Source organism: Felis catus, chromosome B3 (genome assembly GCF_018350175.1).
Source record: "Felis catus isolate Fca126 chromosome B3, F.catus_Fca126_mat1.0, whole genome shotgun sequence".
Lineage (NCBI taxonomy): Eukaryota > Metazoa > Chordata > Mammalia > Carnivora > Felidae > Felis > Felis catus.
In genome coordinates this window covers 26212875-26238001 of record NC_058373.1, presented here as the reverse complement: position 1 = coordinate 26238001, position 25127 = coordinate 26212875, and the positions used below count along the sequence as shown (strand labels likewise).

The following is a 25127-nucleotide window of genomic DNA, read 5'->3' as shown; positions in this document are numbered from 1 at the left end:
GGGTGGGAGCCATCTGTTTGGGGGTGGGGGGAGGGTCTGCCAGAGACCAATGTGGAGCATTGGTACTTTGAGTCAGATAGCACAGATCTGCCATGTGCTATTGGAATCAAAGCCCAGAGCTCAGCATGGCCAGCTGTGGAGGTCCCTACATGCCTTTTCTCTCAGCATGCCAGATGTCAGAGGCAGGGGGAACCATTAAGATCACATGTAGCAAAATCTGCCCCCTTCCAGAAAAAAAGACAAAATTCCTAGCAGTGTCTGCGACACACCGGCATTGGCAGGCCACATTTCCCCCATAGCTTGAAGGCAGGTCAGAGCAGCAGAGAGGGACTGAGCAGGTTTTATCACACCAGAAGGAAACAGCGACAAAGAGAAGGAGGATGAGCTATGTTTAATAGCAAGAACTGAATCTTTATAATGATCCAGTGTTGCCTCTTCTTAACACCCAAGAAGAGGGGAAATACCAGTCTATTTCTCTGCAGTAGGGTTTGATATTATTCTGCTACTTATAATGCTTTTATTGTTGTTCTTTTCATTCTGTTTTTTTTAATTTGAGTATAGTTGACACACAATATTACACTAGTTTAAGGCGTACAACATAATGATTTAACAGGTTTATATGTTATGCTGTGTTTACCACAAGTGTATCTACCATCTGTCCCAATACATCCCTATTACAATATTATAGTATCATGGACAATATTCCTTATGCTGTGCCTTGTGTTTCTGTGACTTACTCATTCCATAACTGGAAGCCTGTATCTTCCACTCTCCTTCACCCATTTTGCCCATCCGTTCACCCCCTCTTTCATTTGTTTTATTTTTGAGTTAAGGGTAGCAATATCAGATAATGTTTTAAAAAAGACCATATTTTTAGAATGCAGATAGAGGCAGAAACCCCGTTTACACATTTTTAAAGAACTGTATGAAACAACTCCAAACAGCAGCATCCTCCATCAGCATGGCATTTCTTTACCCCAGACATCTGCCATGCTACCTTTTCACTTGTTCCCATAAAATTAGGCCTGCTTCCTCTTCCTTTCTCTTTAACTAGGCATCCACATGGTGCCACCATCCTCACCATGCTGCCAGGTTCTCTCCCCTCTCCCCAGGATGCCCAGCACCAGGCTAATGGGTAGGCTCTAGGAGCCTGTATGTAGAGGAGGCATGCACTCAATGTCCATGAGCTTCCTGCCAGCCCTGAGGTTTGTATCATTTGGAGCGCAAAACTCATCCCCATGACAGGGCCCACTCCATCCCTGTTATACTTTTCTTCTCTGCCATATGGAGACTCTCTGGTACCCTGGGGTCTCCTCCGCTCCTGACTGCTGGGGCTGGGCCTCCTGTGGCCAGGAAGCAGGCAAGGATGCACCCTGCAGGTGCAGAACCTTGAACATATTCTGTTCCTTTGGAACACCTCACCCATTTTGAATCAGGTGAAGCCAGGCTTGCCCCTGTGGTACTCAGCCCGGCCCTATGTACATGAGAGTGAGAGCCTCTGCTTCTTTCTTGGTGAGGTCTCAGCTGTTTCTATTCTGCTTGGTTGTACTCCCCAAAATTCAACCCTTGGGAAATCTTCTTAGAAATTTTCAAAACCTCCTGGTAGGGGGAGCTGGTAAATAGGAGTACTTGTAGGAAGCTGTCCACCTTTCCTGAAAAGACTACTGCCTCTATGTCTCAATGCTGGGAGCAGGGACTGCATTATATAAGGAAGTCTATGTCACCTCCAGGCAGAGCCTACGATCACAGGGGCCTGCTCACATGAGGGCAAACACATCACAGATCAATGCCTCCCATGGCTCTTCATGCTGCTAGGCAGCCACTGCAGTTGGTGCCTCCGTGTGCAGCTGCAAGAACAGGGATCTGAATTGGAGGGCTCCCGTGGACAGCACCACACAACCACAGCTGTGCCCCAGCTTGCTAAGTAGAACTCAGGTGTTCCTAGGAGGCATGCCCCCTCCCCCCACCCCCAGCATGGTACAGGAACACTGAGCTCTCCCAGGGTGTGACATTCTATGTGCACTTGGTCTCACCTGTGCTGGTGCTGATGTTCTCAGTGCCTACTGTCTGCCCCATCAAGTGGTACTGGTTCAACCTGGAGCCATCTTCTGCCACCACCACTGACTTAGTGGTTCCATTAGTCCACACATAGACAACTTCAGAATTAGGATATGCATCTGTATTGGAGCGCAGAAGGTGGTATAAACATGGAATTATTTTCAGCCTGGCACAACCAACAATGTCTATAAAAGTAGCAAGAGAGATGGTTGGAAAGTTAAAGGACCTGAAGACTGCACAGGTGGTCAAACCAAGGCAGATGCCGCCACTGTTCAGGTAGGGCCTTCTCATTTCTAGAGATCTGAGTGGTCAGCAATCAGTGCCTGTTTCCCAGTATGTATTTGCTCTTTAGGGTACGCTATCACATGGGATGAGACTACAGTGCCTGGGGCTCTCCCAGCTCTGTGGTGTTGAGCAAGTAACTTATGGTCTGTGCCTCAGTTCTTCCATCTGTAAAATGGGATGGTTACAGTAGCAACTTCTTAGGGCTCCTGCTATCATGATACAAGCTCCATAATGACCAAATTCGTAGAGCACGTGGAGGAGCACCTGAGTGCATCAGCTATGATAAAGGTTCCACTTTGCAACTGGTACTTATTGTCTTGTCTGACACTGTCCTGGTGGGAGGGTGGCATGGTAGATATGACCTGCGTTGGTGTCATGCCTATGAATGTTACTTTATATGGCAAAGAGCACTGTGCAGATGGAGTTAAGGCTATGGGCCTTTAAATCAGAAGATTATCCTGGATTAACCCAGTGCACCCAATATAATCACTTGAGCCCTTAAAAACAGAGAACTTTCTCCAGCTGGAGCCAGTCAGAAATCCGTCTCAGAGAGATTTGAAGCATGAAGAAAGTACTTGGCTGTCATTGTTGGCTTTGAAGATGGAGGAAGGGGCCATGGCAAGTGGGAAGGTTCTAGAGGGTAAGACCCCCCAGGTGACAGCAAGCAGGAAACAGGGACTTCCAACCTACAGCCATGCAGAACTGAATCCTGCCAACAACCTGAATGAAGCTGGAAGTAGCCCTGCTACTGTCAGCCCTATTGACACTATAATTCTAGCCTGTGGGACCCAGCACAGAGACATCAGGCAAACACACTGTATTCTGACCTATGAAACTATAAGACAATAAAGGTGGTTTTTCTTTTTTCTTTTTTTCCAACTTTATTGAGATATAATTGACATGTAGCATTGTTTAAATTTAAAATATACATTGTAATAACTTGATAGATGTATAAATTGTACAATGATTACCACAGTAAGGTTAGTTACCTATTGATTTAAACTGCTAACTTTGAAATAACCAGTCATGCAGCAATAGGAAACTAGAACAGTTAGATGGAGAACAGAGGCTCTCTCCCAGAGGAGGGAGAAAAATACACATAAAACATACAACAGGTGAGTAATTGCTATGGAGAGCTACAAGCTATGAAGAGGGAAAAGGTACAATTTTAAGTGAGCCTCTCTAGGAAGACCTCACTTAGGAGACCCAAGAGATGTTCAGGAGCTGGCCACAAGGCTGTTAGGAGGAAGAGCATCCCAGGAATGGATGCTATAAAGGTCCTGAGGCAGGAGCATGCCTGCAATACCTGAGGAGAAGCCAGGCAGGCAGTGTGGCTGGACAGGGAAGAGGGCAGAGGGAAGAGGAAAACATCAGATAAAACAGTGTCTCGAGGATATTTTATAGCTTTTGCTGTGAGCTAATCAGAAGACATGGAGGTAGGGATGGGGGATTAAGCAAATAAGTGACATATTATAACTTATGCTTTAAAATGATCTGTCTGGTTGAGATGGAAGAATAGAATGTCGGTGAGAACCAGACGGAAATGGGAGACTGCCTAAGGCAACATTAAAATAATCCAGGTGAAAGGGCACCTGGGTGGTTCAGTCAGTGAAGCGTCCAACTCTTAATTTAGGCTCAAGTCATGATCTCATGGTTCATGAGATCGAGCCCCACATCAGGCTCTGTGCTGACAGCACTGAGCCTGCTTCAGATCCTCTGTGTTGTTCTCTCTCTCTGGCCCTCCCCTCTCTCTTTCAGAAATAAATAAACATTAAAAAAAATCCAGGTGGAATACGACAGTGGTGGGCAATGGCAAAAAGAGGAGAAATTAGGGATACATGTTAAAGGGAAGATTTGTCCAGTTGCTAATGAATCATGTAACCTGTGACAGGAAGAAGGTGGCCCAGGCTGGACATCTGGACAGTTCATTTGCACTTAGGATGGCAAAGATTCTGGAAGGACCTGGTTTCTGGTGAAATAGCAGCAGTGCAGGTGCAATGTATCAGAAATGATACCTACAAGGGGTTTACTTGGGGATCCTGAGGGAGCAGCTGGCTATATAAGTTAGTTCATGGGAATGGTACCGAGTGAACATGGGATCTCTCCAGTTGCTAGCATATGGATGTCAACTGAAGCCTGGGCTGATGAGATCACCTGAGTAGTGTTGGTGGATAAAAAAGGGTGGTAAATGACTTCCTAGCGTGCTGCAGCGTGCAGAATATGAGAAGGTGAGGGGGAAACAACAAAGCCACCGGAGCAGCAGGCACTGTGGTGGGAGGGCACAGGGAATGTGCTGTCCGGGAGACCTGTGTCACAGACTTCTGATGATGGATCAGGAGTGGTCACAGGACCTAGCAGGATCTGGCCACCATGGCAAAAGCAGTTACATAAGAGCAGCTGGCTTTGAGGAACTGACAGGCTCATTTGTTCCAGTTGTCTCTTGAGGCCCCTGAAGGTAAGCCAGCATACCTGTCCCATGATCAGGCCCATGAATCTGAATAGATGCCACATCCAACCACTTTGACACCTTTTGAACAAAGAGGTCTGCTTGGCTCCCAGCTGCTTAAGCAGAGCATGACCCTCAAGCACGTTTGAAAGGAACCATGTACCCATAGAGATGAGAAATCTGTAGATGTCTCAGGAGATGAGGGATGAACTGCAGAGGTCTGATGACACTGCTGGCAGGGGAGCCATCCCTCAGTATGACAGCATGCTCTGCGACTGTACTCCAAGCTGAGTAAGCCCACTGCACTGTGAAGGATCCCCTGGACCAGCAATTCTATTAGATCAGGCCAACAAAACTATGCATTTGGATCAGTGATCTTAACAGGTAGAAGTCAGAAGAATGGGCTCTGGAATGATCAAGAGTTCTACTAAAAAGCATAGAAGTTTCTTTGCTAATGCACATCACTACCTTTATTCTTATTTATGTGCAAAAGAGTATCCATACAGTTGAAAAATAATGAAATCAGCATGTATGTTGCACTCAGCATAATACAGAGGAAAACAGAAGAAGCTTCACGACTCCCTGTGCATGACACACTGAAAACTCACATCCTGGGGCGCCTGGGTGGCGCAGTCGGTTAAGCATCCGACTTCAGCCAGGTCAAGATCTCGTGGTCCGTGAGTTCGAGCCCCGCGTCAGGCTCTGGGCTGATGGCTCAGAGCCTGGAGCCTGTTTCCGATTCTGTGTCTCCCTCTCTCTCTGCCCCTCCCCCGTTCATGCTCTGTCTCTCTCTGTCCCAAAAATAAATAAACGTTGAAAAAAAAATTAAAAAAAAAAAAAAAAGAAAACTCACATCCTCCCTACAAACTGGCATTCTGAATTTTATGATAACCATTGCACTGTGTGCTTTGTAGTTTTACTTCCTGGACAGAAGCAGAAGTCACCAAACAAAGTTGGTTTTTGTTTTGTTTTGTTTTGTTTTGTTTTGTTTTGTTTTGTTTTTGGGCTTTGCCTATGTCTTCTTTGTGAAATCTGTTCATGTTTTGACTCATATTTGCTTTACATATTCTGACACTTTTCGTTCTATGTATTGCAAATATCTTCAAATTTTTGGCTATTTCACTGTGTTCTTTTTTTAAATTTTTTGATAAAATTAATGTTTCTCAAATTTATCAGTCTTTTCATTTTTCTGCATCTTATTTCAGAGGCCCTTGCTGTTCTGAGGTCACACTATATTACATGTGCATTATCAAAGTTTTAACACATTGTCCTTCACCATTTGGGCCTTACTAGAAGCTGACTTCTGTATATATTTTCCACACAGAAGTATCCAATGGCATTTTCTCCATGTGATTTTCTGTGTTGCCACCAAAATTATTAAGCCGTCTCTCCCAGCCACTCACTTTCAGGGTTTGCTCTGCCAAGTAAGGTTTCTGTCATGCACTGGTTTTCTCTTTGCTGGGTCCTCTGCTAAGCTCTCTTTTCCTGTCCTGCTTTAGAAGACCCCAATAACTGGAAGGGTAACATACCCCTCTTTTCTTCTTCAGGGGCCCCTGCTTATTCCTCTGCTCACCCATATACATGTTGGAATTGGCTTAGGCTTCCATAAAAATACTCTGATGAGATTTATACTGGAACTGAACTGGATGTATATATTATAGACTGGGGAGACATGACATCTTTTGGTATTGTATTTTTTTTAATTATGGACATGATGTGTCTCTCCATGTATTTAGGTCTTTGTAGTGAAAGTGCTTGACAATAAGTTTTTTTTTTTTAATTGTAAGACAAGCACCTGATGTTAAGCTTTTGATTGCTGAGGCATCTACTTCATGGCAGCCTTCTAAAACATACTGCTAGCTACACAACTAAATAAAGAGCCAGGCCACCCCACCCATGATATTCCCCTTTTAGAAAGCCCAGTGTGACCTAGATAGCTGACCACTTGAGTCACCCCACTTTTCCCGTCCTGTGTCCTAATTCTTGCTCTTATGGTTTAAATTTGACAATAAAGAATGAACTTGCCAAACCCTAGGCACCCCAACCTAGACCCAAATAAAGGAAAACTCTGGTTCTGTGCTCCCTCTTTCCCTCTCTCTACCTGTGACCTTGCCATATGCCCCCAGGTGTGCTGTGTACCTTCTAGGACTTGTGAGTAATAAATGTTTTTTCAAAGTTCCCTGATGACTATTGCTGAGATTAATCTTGCAATCATAATGAGAACCACAAGAGTTGGTCCCACTACAGCACTGGCTCCACTAAGAGAAATGTCTGTAGGGTTTCACTATGAGTAATATGGCCAGGAAAGTGCCCAGGCATCCTAAGTGATAGCATCACTATTGACAGGCTGAGGCCTACCCAAAAGTTTTCTATATTGAAATATTTCTAATAAGTTTGTATCATTATCTATCTTTTTAAAAAAGTTTATTTATTTTGAGAGAAGGAGAGAGAGAGCACATGCATACATGCACAGGGGAGGGATAGAGAGAGAGAAAAAGCAGACTCCGTGCTATTGGGCAGAGCCCAACACAGAGCTCAAACTCATGAACCCTTCCAGTCATGACCTGAGCCAAAATCAAGAGTTGGATGCTTAACTGACTGAGTCACACAGGCACCCCTCATTCTCTATCTTTTTGCTGGATGTCTCCCCCTAGATGTGTGATACTCAATATTCTTTTTCAGTAACCAGTGTACTCTGTCCTTGAGCAAAGGGCAAGTGATAAGCCAACTTACCAGAAAGTTGCTAAGCAAGGGTGGGGTCAGAACCATTAAAATGAGTGATGACTCTGAGATTTATCTGCATACTAATGATTTGAAATGGAAGTAAACAGAGTAGACTCCATTATAACAGTTAATGAAATATCATGGATGCTAGACTTTACTCACATTGCAGGTAAACATTGAGTGGTATCCTTGCCTTTTTTTTAAATTAACATACCTTCATTTTCAAGTTTTAGGTAATATATAACTATATTTTTCACATTAAAGCTTCCCTGACACAAGTACATACTGTTGTAATTTCCCTTCTCTCCTGGGGAGATGGGTGGCTCTCTCTCTGGAGAGATGAATGTGGGGGCTGATGATGCCTCTACCTTGGCAAGCTGCTTTCCAAATGTCTGGTCATAGGCACCACTGTGCATGTGCTAATAAGACTGTGAGGGCTCCCTGCATTCTACATAAATGACAGTGAGATTTCTATCTCCCTCCTACTTTGTAAATGTTATAGGACCCTAACTATTAAAGAGCTGTGGCACTCAGACATGGACTTAAGCAGAGCAGCCCTGCTGGATTCTGGTCAAGGCTGTGAGTGTGGAGCAGACAGTAGATGATATGAGACTATATCCCCTGGCTTCTTACTGTCCCCAGACTGGCTCAGGAAGCTTCTGTTTCTATCGTCTTATACACCTGCTGTGTATCTTTTTCTCAGTTCATCCACCTCACAATGGGGAGAGCTGCTGCCTGTGAAGCTGGCCTCCCTCTGACTACAACTCTAGTGAGAAGTGCTACAGATGTCCCATTAACAACTCCTCATTCCATTTCCTAATCCATAGGGGAGATGTAAGTCTGACCTCTGGTCAAGAGAAGGGGACCCCGCAACCCTTGGGAAATGTGAGTAGATCAGAAAATGTTAATCCTAAAGCTCAATAAGGGAACTCAAATCTCAAGGCAATAGGTTGGAGTGACCAGGGTCAGTTCTGAGAGTTAGGAACATCTGGGAACACAGACGTGTCTAAAAAGAATACAGAACACAGGAAACAATGTTTCCCCCATGGAGCCGCTTACTTGGTGCCAAATCTGCTCAAGAAAGAAGGGAAAGGAGGTGAAGAGCATATAAGAGGCCGAAGAGAGAAGACATCAGGACACATGGAGCATTCTGAAAAGTGGTAGAGGTCTAGATGTGCAAGTGTCCTTTCTGGTGGCCTGGAGTTAGGTCACAGATAGGAGTCCTGGGGTGGTGGAGGAGGCACTGAGGTGGGTGTGAAGACTGGTACAGGCCTATGGAAGGCGCAGACCCCACCCCATCTGCTCTCTTGACTGCAGTGCTGGGAATTACTTTCTACAGTGGTATTGGAGATGGCACACAGTTGCAGATGGCTCTCCTTGAGCTCTGAGGCTAAGTGGCATGTTGAGCAGGGAAGCAGGTCTATGCTGCAGGGATCACTGGCTGGGCACAAGGCTAACTCTGATACATGCAGGCTTGTTGGGCATATAATCTCTCAGCCTCTTTCTCCATTTTTGGTGAGTGTGTGTGTGTGTATAATAATATTTATAATAAAGACCCAATAAAATAATAATTGTTAACTATATAAAAGTTACTTGAAATCACAAAGTGATATATGAGTGTATCTTATAAGGCAAACTAATAATTCATAACATCTTGCTTTTCAAACTGTTAGTATTAAATAGCCTATTGATATTGATAATGTTAATAGCATTAATAATAACAACAAGAGCCAGTGTGGCCTCTGTCATTTCAATTCAGTATTGCTAAATTCTTCTCTCTTCATCAGATTAAGGATGAGAATAAATGACACTCATGTGCATTTCACCCTGGGTATTTAGCACTAAATTATTCTCTTTGTGTTAGCTGCATGGCATTCCATCTTTTAGCCACGCACAACAGTAAATGAGGCAATCAGGTTTGTTGTGCTATCATTTGTTACAAGTTAGAGCTCTAGAAACATAATACTCGCCTCCTGTCAACCATATATCAGCACAGCAAGGCAGGAAGGTTTTGAATACTTTCACTCTTAACTGACTTGGGAATTCATCACTGCTTTCTGAGTGGCTCCTTTTCCTGGGTTGACACTTTCTGTTTATCCAGGTCTAGCTTTGCAAATCCTGATTAGAAGGTAGAGATGTCACTTTTAACCCTTATTTATAAGGACTTTCAAAAGCAATGAGTGTTTGCTAAACTATGAAAGAAATATAGCAGTGTGACTCTGAACTTCAACAGCCAATATATGCTCTAAACCTCTATTTCCGCATCTGTAAGTTAGGGAAAATAACTCCCATATCCTAGGGCCACTGTGAGGGCAAAGTATATTCATCAATGTTAGACATTTAGCATATTCCTAACACAGTAGGTTGCTTAATAAATATTAGGAACATACCCATATATTGGGAAGAATTTTGGTTTGTGTCAGATCCAAACTTCAAACTTTGAAAAGATCTTCAAACCTAAATTGACTTTTTAACTGTCAGTCAAAGCAAACCCAATGTGTGAAGACCATTGGTTAGCCTCATCTGATAGGTTGCATGGACACTTGGGAACCCAGGAACTGCCAATAACCAGACAGGAAATCCATTTTACCTTGTGCATTCATTGCCTATGATGTTAGAAGAAATGCAGATTAGTATGTACCCAATGAACCGAATTTTGGTAATTTGAAAACATACAGAATTTAAGTTCTCTGACAGCCATGTCCTCAGCCCTCTTCTCTCTTCTGAAATGGAAGGTGGCAATGAGCAGAATAACTGCCTAAGGAGACCTCACTAACCATCACTTGTACGACCTTCTGCAGGGTCCTCAACCTCCTTGAGCCTCAGTATTCTGTGCTGAAATCCAAGTCAACACTTGACCCATCAATTGCATAATTTATATTACAAACTTCATAAGATTTAAATGTATGTAGATACATTATATCTAATTGCCTACTAGATACCAATATCTCTGCTTTGAATTCAGTAGGTAAAAGTTACCTATGCCTTTTTCCTTGCCTAGAATCAATTGAGACATAAGGGTAGCTATCTGCAGATGGAGATGAGCAGATAACATTTCTGCCCTGTTACCAAAGAAATTACAGTGGATGGTTGAGGGTTGCTAATCAAATGGCCCATAACCACTCCACAATCCAGTCTGTAAAATTATATATGGTCACTGCTGCCTGGTCTAACAGAGAGAGTCAAAAAGACTACACTGTCTGTGTCCATGGACTTAAATGGGAAACAGGAAAGAAGGACTAAGGCCGGTCACCACCCAGCAGAAAAGACCCTCCCCTTGTGAAAAGGAGTGAGAAGCAGAGCAAAAGCCTGGAAGTAACATTAGGAAGAAATCCCTTCATGTAATTTCCCATCACTTCATAAACCAATCAGCTTTTTTAACTGAAACCAGCAGTTCCTTCCAATCACTTTCAATTTCCTTAGGGAAAATAGATTTCCAAAGTCACATAGTCTTAAAATCATGATGCCACCCTTGACTCATGTCCCCCTTTGATCCTGGATCACATCTGGCCAACACCCTTGTCACATCTGGTCACCACGCTGTTCTCAACTCTCAGTGTCTCTAGTGCTTCAGGGCAATTCCTAGCTCTTGGTGTCACCTACCTAGTAGTGAGCCCAGCACATCCTCCCCTTGCTCCACAAACCTGTCCCACTCTGCCTACTGCTTTTACACTTTCATATTTGAATGGTTTGCCATCCTGTCATTTGCCCAAAAGAGGTGTTCATCACCTCTACTAAGTGACCCCCAGTCATTTGTGCTTTGTCCTTATTTCTGTTACCCTCCTATTCAAATCCTTCCAGGTTCAGTTTAAAATATCATCCCCATAAAAAAATATATATAAATAAAAATAAAATATCATCCCCATGATGAGTTTCCCCATCTGAATTCCAAGTGGCTTTCAGCTGTACAGGGGTATTTAACCTTATTATGTAATGTGTCCATTAACTCCTTGGGAGCAGAACTTATGCTTCTGTGATTCTCACTGCATCCAGCATGAGAACACACCTAGTGTAGCTGTTAAATAGTAATCACAGTTAACTAGTGCATCTAAGACACAACACAGACAGAACTTCAATGTGTTTCTCAGACCTCACAGACTAAAATGCAGATTAGACACTTTGAAACCTGTGTTCTAGATCACCTACACTCATGCTGAGTTGCTGGGCATGATGAATGCAGTTAATAGTGTCATAATTCCACATGTTTGAATGAACTAATAGCTTACTACAGTGAGATTTACCCTAATTTTGTGAAATTCTCTCCACTGGATGTTTACCAAACACGCATCCGCATCTAATTTAGCATATATTTTCATGAATCCAGATGTTGTTTCATGACTTAATTTACTATTTAATGCATCATTCTACAAATAAAATAAACAAAAAATAAACTTTTTTTTTTTAATTCCTAAAAAATCTTGATTTAAGCACTTGCTTCCAAATATAAGCCATGCCATTATCTTTAAAGAATTTCTTTGTGGACTAGGAAAGATCCCTTTGTAAACTAGGGCTAATTTCAACATTTGTTTGAATTCTTGAGAGTAGAGATAGCAATAACAGAAATGTCTGTTAATTCAGTCCTGCATTAGAGAAGCCAGAGCATGTGGCTCATTAGAATAATGACACCTATTTGCATTCCTTTGTCTCCTAATAGCAGAGAACTGTTGGATTGGGTAATTTGAAACTCATTATACTATCACATTTAGCCTCTGCACTGTGCTCAGATGCCCATGGAATGAGGGAACTACTTGGCCAAGCAGCTATTTTTAGTAAATCAAAAAGATGAAAGACAAGTAAGAGACACACTTAATTAAATAACATTTCTTCTGTTAAAATTATTATATCCTGAGCTGAAACCATATAAGCTGAGGAAAGGTAAAGTTTGTGCAGTTTTTCATTTCTTGGGCAACTGTATATAAACATGATGTATGAAGAAAATCCTTTAAATCACTTTGAATCTGATAGCAATGATATTAAAATTTTTTTAACGTTTATTCATTTTTGAGACAGGGAGAGACAGAGCATGAATGGGGGAGGGTCAGAGAGAGAGGGAGACACAGATTCTGAAACAGGCTCCAGGCTCTGAGCTATCAGCACAGAGCCCAATGCAGGGCTTGAACTCAGTGGACCCCGAGATCATGACCTGAGCTGAAGTCGGACACTTAACAGACTGAGCCACCCAGGTGCCCCTGATAGCAATGATATTAATAGCAGATATACAGAAACAATCAACATCTAAATCAAACCAATCTTCAAAATATCAGGCACATAAAAAAAATAAATTTATCATGAGAGTTCAAAATCTCAAGAATGTTTATATTTGTTTGGGGCTCTCTACTGAGTTCAAAATACACACACACACACACACACACACACAAACTGAGCCCATTTGGTATCACTGATTATAGAAGTGATGAGATCCTATCAGATGTGTATTTTATCACTGAATGTAATAAATGACTTAACTATAGTTGGTTGACTGTTGAATACGAGATATTTTAGTGAAGAATGATTTAGAGGGTCACATATTTTCTTTAACCAAAATGTGCTCTTGTGCTGCCTATCCTGTAAACCATTGTCATTATATCCCATTAACTTGATCTTATTTAATTAATGATGAAAAAAATGACAAGTTCACTTTTAGTGTTTTGCCTTTGATCAAATAAAGAGCATAATTTTCACATGCAAAGAGGGGTCTAATTTTACATTATACAACTCATTTTCCTTTTGGGGACATGAACAATTTATTTTCCTTCAGGGACATGAATCAGTGATTCCCGAATAAGATGCCTCAGGATCTTTTGAAGGTTTTGTCTCAAGCACTGATGTGCACAGCCTCCACATGGCAACATATTATTTAAATAAATCCTGGTGAAAGTCGCTTTCCATTATGCTGCTTCTCCCAAATAAATGTGGGTTGAATCTCTCCTTGGCATTTAAAGGTCATAGTTTGAAAAAAAAAATATTTCCATCCAACCCAACTTTTGGCTCATCACACACATACACCTTTCCTAATTCCAAAAACCTGTTTGAAATGATAGAAGTAATACAAAAGGAAACCCCTGGAATCAAACAAACTTCCCCTGCCAGTAACAGCAAAGTGATTGTTAATAGTTGTTACTATTAACACCATGTAAAAGAGAACTCCCTGAAGCGCACTGGAGAGTGAACAAATAGAGGAAAAGACTGGAGGGAGTTGGCTCAGAGGAAGGGAATGCCTTTCTACTTAAAAAGCTTTGAGTCAGAGCTGTGAAGTGGCTAAAGCTTGGATGGATTCCTTTGGTCTTCCTGGCTCGAAGAACCAAAGGAAAAGTAGACTATCAGAATAGCACATCTGAAAAATGACGTGTAAAATCCTAGAAAGGAAAGAGCCACAGAGAAGAAATCACAAATTTGATGTAATGGATGTATGTAAATTCTACCCAGATATGTATACTTACCCTGAATTATACATACATGGAGCATAATCCTACCAGCCCAACTAAGGTAGAAGAACCATCTGACATTTCATCTGTTGCCTACTATAGGAAAGACAGTGTTTGGAGTTTTTCTTTGGGCAAGTTAATTAACTAAAAAAGAAAAAAAAATGACACTCTAAATTTAACAGAATCCAGTCTGTGCAATACAACACTGAGATAGCCAGGAAAGAATTAAAAATATATATTAAATGTAAAAGAAACACAAAAAAGTGACCCAGACTCAAGAGAAAATACAATCAATATGGAATGCTCCTAAGAGGATTCAGATCCTGGATTTAGCATATAAGGATTTTAAAGCAGATTAATGGCTATGCTTAAGAGTGTAAAGGAAAAAAATGTACTGGTTTGTAATGAAAAAATGTAATGAAAAACTAAGAGTAAGTCTTAGCAGAGGCATTGAAATTATTTTAAAGAAACATATACAAACTCTAAAACTGACAAATACACTAAATAAAAATTTTTTGTATGAATTTAGTCACAGATTGAAATGACGTAAGTCAGTAAACTTGAAGACAGAGTGATAAAAATTATCCAATATAAAGAATAAAGAGGGGTGCCTGGGTGGCTCAGTCGGTTAAGCATCCAACTCTTTTTTTTAATATTTATTTTTCAGAGGTGGGAGAGGGGCACAGAGAGAGACAGAGAAAAAGAATCCAAAGCAGGCTCCAGGCTCTGAGCTGTCAGCACAGAGCCAAGGCAGGGCTCAAACTCATGAGCCCTGAGATCAGGAACTAAGCCAAAGTCAGACATTTAACCCACTGAGTCACCCAGGTTCCCCAAGTGTTCCACTCTTGATTTTGACTATGCTGTCAGCACAGAGCCTGCTTGGGATTCTTCCTCTCCTCCTACACTGCTTGTGCTCTCTACCTCAAAATAAATAAATAAATAAATAAATAAATAAATAAATAAACAAACAAAAAAACAAACATTAAAAATTAATTAGATTAGACTCCAGATGGAAAAAGAAGGATGGGAGAGAAAAATATTAGAAGAGATAATGGCCAAAATTCCTCAAATTTGGTGAAAGACAAATTTAGAAATTCAAGAAGTTCAGTAAACCCTAGGAAATATAAATAATACTAAAAATACATGCAAGGGGACTTCTGCTTCCAGGAGAATGGAGATATGTTTTCCCCTATTCCTCTCACTAAATATAACTAGAAAATCTGGATATGACATAAAATATAGGAAGAATCTGAAAGGTAGAAAGAATAAGGCAGACAGGTCTTGGGATCTTGGTACTCAAGAGATGACCCAGTAGTGAGTTCTGTGGCTTTATTCTTGCCTTATGCATCTCAGACTGGGAGCCCAAGAAGCTTAGCAAGAGCTGGTGTTTCAGTTTGAGTACAAGGCAGGAAAAGGCCAGTGGTCCTGATTAAGGCAGTCAGGCAGGAGGACTTTCCCCATATCATCGGAAGGCCAAACATTTTGTTCTGTTCAAGACTTCAACTAGTTGAATGACATCCGCACGCATTAGAAAAGGCAACCTGCTTCACTCAGTCTATTAATTTAAATGTTAATCATTTCCAAAAACATCCTAACAGACATCCCCCAGAATAATGTTTGACCAAAAATCTGGGCATGTCATCGCCCAGTCAAGTTGACACACAAATTAACCTTCACAGAAGTGAAAAATACAATAACTGTAATAAAAAGTTCGATATATGAGTAAATAAAGAGGATGGAGGAAAGAAAGGAAAGAGTTAGTAAACTCAAAGATAAAACAACAGAAATTAAATAACATGAGAAACAGGGAGAAAATAGGAGAAAATGAAAGAGCCTCAAAACTTATGGGGATATATAAAAAAATCTAATGTTCATGTCATTGGAATCAGGAAATGAGAAGAGAAAGATGATGGAGCAGAAAAAGTATTCAAAGAAATAATTGCTTAAACTTCTAAATTTCATAAAAATCTGTAGATTCAAGAAGCTTAGCAAGGCCCAGGCAGAATAAACTCAAAGAAATCTACACCAATGCATAGTTAAATTTCTAAAAACTAAAGGCAAAGAAAATAATCTTGAAAGTAACCAGAGAAAAATGACATCCTACCTACAAGCAAAAAATGATTTGAATGGCATCAGATTTCTTATTAGAAAACAAGGAAGCAAGCATAAAAAGTACATCTTTCAAGTGCCAAAAGAACTATCAGTACAGAATCCTATGAAAATATCCATCAGGTATGAAGGGAAAAATCAAACCTCTTCAAATGAAAAAAAAAAAAACAAAAACAAAGATAATTTATTGCCCAAAAAATACCTAAAGACAGTTTGCTAGTTATAAATAAGTTTTATTATAAAATATTTTGTTATTATTTTATTATAAAACAACTTAGTTATAAAGAAGAAATCTTGGAACACTGAGACTAAAAAAATAACACAGTAAGTAAAAATATGAGTAAATACAATAGAATTTCCTTCTTGTCTTGGGTTTGTAAAATTAAGTATGATGGTTCAAATAAAAATTATAAAACTCTCTGATATGGTCCTAGACATATATAGACAACATCTTTAAGGCAACTGTATTTATAATTATGGGAAGGTAAGCACATGTAAACGGAGGTAAGGTTTATTTTTCATTTGATCTGGTTAAATGAAGACACCAGTAGACTGTGATAAGTTATGTATATAGTTAACCCTTGAACAACATGGGTTTGAATGTCCAGCTCCACTAATACACAGATATATTTTTTTTATAATTACAGCATAATACTATGAATGTATTTTCTCTTCATCATGATTTTCTTAGTAATATTTTATTTCTCTGGTTTACTTTATTGTAAGAATATATTATATAATAGCTATAATATACAAAATGTGTGTTAATCGACTGTTCAGGTTATTGGTAAAGCTTCTCATCAACAGTAGGCTATTAGTAGTTAAGTTTTGGGGAGTCAAACTTATTGCTATGTAGTAGCAACTGTACTTCAAATTCTGAATTTTTCTCTTTTCCCAAGTTAGCAATATTTGTTCTGGGCTGTGGCAGTGAACCAAAGCTCCTAATCAATCATGTGATCACAAGGGTAAACAATTGATATATTTACAACAATTCTGTGCCCATGTAACCATTTGCATGTTTTCATTTTTAGTACAGCATTTAATAAATTGCATGAGATAGTCAACACCTTATTGTTAAAACAGGCTTTATGTTAGATGATTTAGTCCAACTGTCAGCTAATATAAATATTCTGAGCATATTTAAGGTAAACTAGGTTCAGCTATGATGTTCTATAGATTAGGTATAATAAATACATTTTTGATTTACAATACTTTCAATTTATACTGGGTTTATCAGATGCAATCCCATCACAAGTTGAAGAAGAACTGTATAAAATATTATAAGTCAAAATGTTATCATAATAAAACAACTAATCATAATTGTCCAGCTAACAAACAGGGAGACAGAAAAAAGAAAATAGAGAAATGAGAAAGATAAAGAACAAAAAACAAAAATAAATAAATAAAATGACAGCCTAACATATCAAAAGATACATTATATGTAAATGATGAAAATATACCAATTAAAAGACATAGATTGACCACATCATTAAAAAATATTACGTGGCTATATGATGTCTATAAGAAACTTATTTTAACATGATATATAAATATTGAAGAGTAAAAATAAGAAAAATAAATACCACTCAAATATTATTCAAAAAGAAAGCAAGAGTGTCTATGTGGATATCAGACTGAGTTCAAAGCAAAAAAAAATCACCAGAGACAGAAAGGGATATTATATAATGATAAATGGTCAAGCCACCAAGACATAACAAACTGATTGAACTAAAAGCAGAAAAATACAAATCCACATTTATATTTGGAGATTTCAATATCTCTTTCTCAAGAATTGGTGTAAAACAACTAGACAGGAAGTTGTAAACATTAGTCCCAACTAACACAGTATTGTAAGAAAAGGAAACAAAAGGTGAAAAGATTAAAAAAAAATAAACAAAACTATCTTTCTTCTGTTGTTGTTGTTTTTTTTAATCTGTACACCTTTATTTTCTTTTCATGCCTTATTTGCACAGGCTAGAATTTCCAGCACTATGTTGAGGTAAAAGTGGTAAAAGCAGACATCCTTGCCTTATTCTCAGTCTTAGGAAACCATTCAGTGTTTTTTTACATTAATTGTAATGTTAATTACACGTTTGCATTGTGACTGTTTGTTTGTAGAAGTGTTTAATCAAATTCTGGGATGTCCCATCTATTACTAGTTTTCTGAGAATTTTTACCATGAATAGGTGTTAATATTGTCAAATGCTTTTCCTGCCTCAATTGATATTATTATCTTAGCTTTCTTCGTTATTATGTTAAAATAGTGGATTATATCTCAGTCTTGCATCCCTGGAATAAACTCTACTTGGTCTTGGTCATTGTGTATTATTCACTTTGTTGTTGAACCCAATGAACTAATACTTTGTTAAGAATTTCTTTGTGTCTCTATACATGAAGGATATTTGTCCAAAGTTTTGTCGTTTTTGCAGTATCTTTGGTTTTGGTGCCAAGGCAATCTGGCTTATATAAAGAAAATTACAAAACTCTGATGAAAGAAATCAAAATAGAGCTAAACAAATGGAGTTATTTCATGTTCATGAACAGTAGGACTAAATTATGTCAAGATGTCAGTTTTTCCCTACTTGATCTGTAGATCCAATACAATCCCAATAAAAATCCCAGCAAGTTATTTTGTGGATATTGACAAACTGACTCTAAAGTTCATGTGGAGAGACAAAGGAATAACCAGTACAATACTGAAGAAGAGCAAAATCAGAGAACTGATACTACCCAACTTCAAGACTTACTGTAAAGCTACAGTACTCAAGACAGTGTGTATAGTATTGGCAAAATAATAGGCAAATAGATCAATGGAACAGAACTGAAAGCTAAAAAACAGGCCCACACAGTCAACTGATCTTTGACAAAGGAGCAAAGGCAATACCGTGGATAAAAGATAGTCTTTTCAATAAATTGGTGTAGACATCCACATGCAAAGAGAAAAAAATGAGTATCTAGACACAAACCTTATACTTTCACAAAAATTAACTCAAAATGGATCACAGACCTCCATGTAAAATTCAAAATTATAAAACTCCTAGATGAAAACACAAAGAAAATCCAGATAACCTTAGTTTTTAGATATAACCTCAGAGATGTGATCCATTAAATAAATAATAAGCTGGACTTCATTAAATTAAAAATGTCTGCTATGTGGGGATAACTGGGTGGCTCAGTTGGTTAAATGTCCAATTTCGACTCAGGTCATGATCTCATGGTTTGTGGGTTCGAGCCCCATGTCAGGCTCTGTACTGACAGCTCAGAGCTTGGAGCCTGCTTCGGATTCTGTGTCTCTCTCTTTGTCTGCCCTGCCCCCCCCAACTCTGTCTCTGTCTGTCAAAAATAAATAAACATTGAAAGAAAAATTTAGTTAAAACAAAACAAAACAAAAAGTCTGTGTGAAAGGTACTATCAAGAAAATGAGAAGATAACCTGTAGACTTGGAGAATATATTTGTGAAACACATAGCTGATAAAGAACTGGTACACAAAATATATAAAGAACTCTTAAAACTAAACAATAAGAAAATGAACAACCAGATTAAAAATGGGCAAAATCCCTGAGCCCATACCTCACCAAAGGAGATAAACAGATGGAAAATAAACATATGAAAAGACATTTAGTATCATATGTCACAAAGATATTGTAAATTAAAACAAGATACCATTAGACACCTATTAGAATGGATAAAATACAGAATACTGATAACACCATATGCTGGTGAAGATGTGGAGCAAAAGGAACTCTCATTCTTTGTTGGTGGGAATGGCAATTTGTCAATTTCTTACACAGCTAACCATATACACACTATATGATCCAGCATTGGTGCTTCTTGATATTTAACCAAAGGAGTTGAAAATGTATGTCCACACAAAAACCCGCACACAGATGTTTTTATCAGCTTTCTTCATAATTGCCCAAACTTGGAAACAACCAAGATGTCCTTCAGTAAGTGAATGGATAAATTATGGCACAAGCATACAATGGAATATTACTCAGCACTAAAAGGAAATTAGTTCTTCAGCCAAGAAAAACATGGAGAAACCATAAATACATATTACTAACTAAAAGCAGCAATCTGACAAGGCTTTGTACTATGTATGAACATTCTGGAACTGTATGACATTCTGGAAAAGAAAAAAATATGGATACAGTAAAAAGATCTGTTAGGGATTGAGGGAAGGGATGGTGAATCGGTGGAGTACAAAGGATTCTAAGGGCAGTGAAACTACTCTATATGATAATATAATTTGGAAACATTTATCAAAACCTATAGAATATATAACACCGAGTGAACCCTAACATAAACTATGGGCCTTAATTAATAATAATGTAACAGGGGCGCCTTGGTGGCGCAGTCGGTTAAGTGTCCGACTTCAGCCAGGTCATGATCTCACGGTCCGTGGGTTCGAGCCCCGCGTCGGGCTCTGGGCTGATGGCTCGGAGCCTGGAGCCTGTTTCCGATTCTGTGTCTCCCTCTCTCTCTGCCCCTCCCCCGTTCATGCTCTGTCTCTCTCTGTCCCAAAAATAAATAAACGTTGAAAAAAAATTAAAAAAAATAATAATAATGTAACAATGTTGGTTCATCAATTATTAAAAATGTAATACATTAGTACAAGGCTGCTGATCAATTTCCAGGAACACATTCTTCTGCTTTTAAAAATCAAAACTTCGCATAGCATGAGTACAAATGGATGGCATGAAGAAAGAAGGAAACAGTTTGGTTCTAACCCTGCCTCCCAACATCTCAGAAGGGAGGATGGGGCTGCAGGCACACTTTCAGAGACAGTGTCATCACTGCACTATCTGGAATGGCTGGAATACAAAGGTGTTCACCTAATGAATAATTATTTGTTCAAGAAACACGTTTCCTAAAACGTGGACAGGGTGAGCAGTAAGGGTGAACATCACAGTGTCATTGCTCTTATGGAATATTCTATTAAGAAGTGAAGATCATGGCTGGGTACTGGAAACTGAGTCATGAATGTTGGCTCCTTAGAGGATATGACCTGCAGTCTGAGAAGTAAAAATAATTGCCAGGAGCACCTGGTGGCTCAGTCGGTTCAGCGTCCGACTTCAGCTCAGGTCATGATTCGTGGTTTGTGGGTTTGAGCCCCGCATCAGGCTCTGTGCTGACAGCTCGGAGCACGGAGCCTGCTTTGGATTCTGTGTCTCCTTTTCTCTCTGCCCCTCCCCTGCTTGTGCTCTGTGTCTCTCTCTCAAAAATAAATAAACATTAAATTTTTTTTAAAAAAAAGAAAGAAAGAAAGAACTGCCAGGTGAGGGCCTGAAAACACTTCTCCAGGATCATATTCTTTATGGTATGTGCCTCGACACATCATTCTCTGTTAGAGACAAGAAAACTAGTCTGTGAGGACAAAGGTATGAGGACTCCACAGCATTCTAGTCTTCTCAAGCAGACTGCCACCCATATTGTGTTTATTCACATATGGAACCCAAGTTCTGAATGAATGTGGAAATAACCCCGAAAGTATATCCGTGGTTCTTACTTGTGAAAATAACTTACAGCTGCCAAATTTCAGAGGGCAAGCATGGGCATCCATCGGGAAGTCCTCAAGTTGCATTGGGCATTCTGCAGAAATAGTCAAGCTGAAAAATAAGAGATGAAGACTTTTTAAATGACTCAACAATTCTGGCTATTTACCGAGCAACCACCATGTTCCATAGAGCTATATTAAGTACTTCAGTCATTATTTTAATTACCATATTTTATGAAATTGTCTGCCTGACCCACCAAATTATATAGGTTTGCATTGAAGATGGATATCATTTAAAAATATGGCTTAAATAAAATCTAGTCAGTTCTGTGGCTTCGTGTGTCTATACATACATTATCACTTGTAAAGTAATTCCAGATGCCTTTAAAAATGATTTATTGTTTGTTTCCCATTCCTAACTCAGAATAATCAAAACATTTCCTTGGACAAGGTTGAAATATATGTATTTTATAAAATAGTTTATAAGCTCAAGAAATATAAATGTATAATAAATTCTCAGTCCAAATTCTGACCAGAAACTGGTTACAATTATTGTGTATTGGACTGATGACATGAAACAGAGTAGATGAATTGTGTCATGACAGCAATCTTCTGGTACAACCTAATTGTTTTTAACCCATGTCTGGTCTTGCAGATAGTAATACTACTGTCTGCTACGACTGCCACCAATACTCAAACAGCAATGGACATCACATCCACCAGTTGTATGTCAGGCACTGTGACAGGTGCCTTACCTGCATTAACACATCTAATCAGAGTAGCATTATGAGATTTGTTGCTATTAACATCCAAGTTTACGAGAAAGGAAAGTGTTGCATAGATATTAAAAGATCAGGACAAGGATGCAGAGCTATGAAGTCAGGGAGTAATGATTTAAGCCCAAGCCTCTGACTGCAGTGGCTTCCTGACAGCACGTCCACCACACACTAAGTAGGAATGGGTTCTGTACAATTCCAAAATTGCCATATTGTTGTGCTTTTATTTCCCTACAGACTTTACTAATTAGATAGTGAATCTAAATTTCATTAATGAGTTAATCTTCTGTTTCTTAAATTTCTTCTTCTACCATTTAAAATGAAATTAAATTATATAGAATGAAATAAAAATATAAAATATTCACCTTTAAACAAATGTTATAGTTATATTTTTAGACAAATAATAATTCAACAAGATATTAGCACCATTGGTCCTTCCCTCTTATATTGAGTCCAGATCTTGCCTTTGTGCCCAGAGTGAAAATAAAAATGTAAAAACATTCATTTTTACCTTCACTACTTCCTCCTGTTAAAACAGATTAGCCTTCTGCTCTGAGTACCTAACTCATAGTTAATGATTACAGACAAAGAAGTCAATGTATGTATACTGTGAATGAGACAAATTTATGTGTTAGTGCAAGAAAGGTCTGTGCTGATCAAAGAGAAGAAATCCTCTGCTGTCTTTGGTTTGAGGGGCCATTCCCCCAAAGATGGAGTGACTTTTAGATGGTGTGAGTGCACATAGATGAGAACACATCATCAAAGTATGACATGCAGGCAGGGAGATGGTATTTAAAATGATATGTGGTATATGTTCATAGAAGGAATGGAAATATACAAAAGAATTTTAAAGGAGAAAACTACAAGTAGGTATCATTTCACTTGTAATTTCACTTGGTAAATTTTTTCTACATATTAAAAAAACTTTTTTAAGTTTATTTATTTTGAGGGGGGCGTAGGAGGGGCAGAGAGAGAGAGAGATAGAAAATTCCAAGCAGGCTCCATGCTGTCAGTGCAGAGCCCAATGTGGGGCTCGAACTCACAAACAGTGAGATCATGACCTGAGCTGAAGTCAGATGCTTAACCTACTGAGCCATTCGGGTGCCCCTGTACATGTACATGTATTTTCTTTCATTCTTGTCTTTTGTATATCTAACATTAGAACAGGTTATTTCCCACATGAAGATCTGTACATAATGATTACTTTGAAAGATGAACTATATAATTATAGGATGCAGATGTCTGGACTATATGTACGTGTGTAAATATAGAATATATAACTATATATATTATACACATATAACATATATACAAATGTACATATATAATATATTTCATATTATGCATATGTAATATATATTTCATATTACACATACATATGTGTATGTATAACATATATACACATATACGCATATGTTTCATATTAAATCAATTATGTATAATAATAAATAATATAATAATGTATATATATTAAACTAACTAGCTATTGTTAGACTTTTAGATTGTTTTACATGATAAGTAATCTGCAATGGACTTCTTCAAGCATAAACTATGTATGAGGACTATTATTAGAGACTATGAAGTGGATAAGGTAAGTATTTACTTACTAGAATTAAGAAAATTATGACTTAACAATCACAGCCTGTGAGGAAAGCCTTCAGTCAGCACAAAAGAAAATAATGTTAACTTCATTTGGTTTTTAGCGAATTTAAGAAATTTTTAAGGTAAAGCAAATAGAGGGACAGAGAACTTAAATGAGTCAAATATGTTTTAGAGAATAAATTCACACTGAATTCAGAAAATCTAGAATTTTCTTCAGAAGCAAATTTTTTAGTGAGAAAATAGAAAGTGTATATAAAGCTACAATGCCAGGTACAAAGCAATGAATGCAAAAATAAGCACAAGAAATAACTGTGCTGTAGGAGCTTGGAGGAGAACAGCTTTGATTTGGAGATTCTGTGCTGGTCTACAGCCTCTGTTCAAATATTTTAGGTGTAAGGAAGACCCTGGGCTCAGATAGTTGGCGTAGTGTGGAGTGGAGTGGAAGTGGGGATGCTTCAGGTGATTCTGGCCATCCTAGCCCGGCCACAGGTACTACAGACTTGAACCAGCAGATCCAGTTCTGCAGTCAAGTTGCCCCCTACACATACAATATTGGCAACTTTATGGTCCCACTCCCATCATCAGGCTGATGTGGAGATGGTCTCTCCAGGGCAGAATCTTCCCTCCAGATACTGCCACGTCTGCCAGCTTACATAACTGAACTTCTGTCCCCCAAGAAACACTTTATTGCCCACTGGGTCTGGAGGCTGACTTGAAGCCAGATCTGTTGGTTTTTTGACAGTGTGGTGAATCAGAGTTAATTTCTCTTCCTTCTGTGCTTTGTGGTGGTACTTTGTTTCTATGTCAATGGCCACTGGAGGCACCACCACCTGGCATTTCTATTGTTTGCTCCTACTTCTCAGAGAAGATCCCCTCAGAGAGAACTGACCTCCCACCTTGGAAACACTGCTCACTCCTGGATTTTTCCCTTCTCCTCAATGTCTTCCTTCATTCTTGGCCAACACCCTGTATTTATGAGGTATGAGAAGCCTTTCTTTTTGCCATAGTGGTCTCAACTCTTACTAAAGACAGCATCTTCTGTCCTGCTTTATTCTGGTTCCTTGGTCCTGAGAGCTGCCTACCTTCTGAAAACCACTGCACTGACATTTAAAGATGATAAGGATTGTACACCGAGGAGTCTGCTTTCAGGATATAGCTGGAAAAGTGGAGGATGTAGTGATGGTGGGCAGAGACATGTGGACAG

General features: G+C 39.1%; 2 protein-coding genes across 4 annotated transcripts in view; one reads left to right on the top strand and one right to left on the bottom strand.

Moving 5' to 3' along the window:
* Nucleotides 1-25127, top strand: part of GABRB3 (gamma-aminobutyric acid type A receptor subunit beta3) — a 466981-nt gene that overhangs the window by 775 nt on the left and 441079 nt on the right. The gene's annotated exons all lie outside the window — the stretch shown is intronic.
* Nucleotides 1-25127, bottom strand: part of GABRA5 (gamma-aminobutyric acid type A receptor subunit alpha5) — an 84957-nt gene that overhangs the window by 10854 nt on the left and 48976 nt on the right. For all 3 annotated transcript variants that reach the window (XM_045058956.1, XM_019831994.3, XM_023255032.2), the window contains 2 exons: nt 21575-21657; nt 2034-2177 (listed from right to left, as the gene is read on the bottom strand). In XM_045058956.1, coding sequence (XP_044914891.1) covers nt 2034-2177; nt 21575-21657 — 227 coding nt within the window. The remainder of the gene's footprint in view (nt 1-2033; nt 2178-21574; nt 21658-25127) is intronic.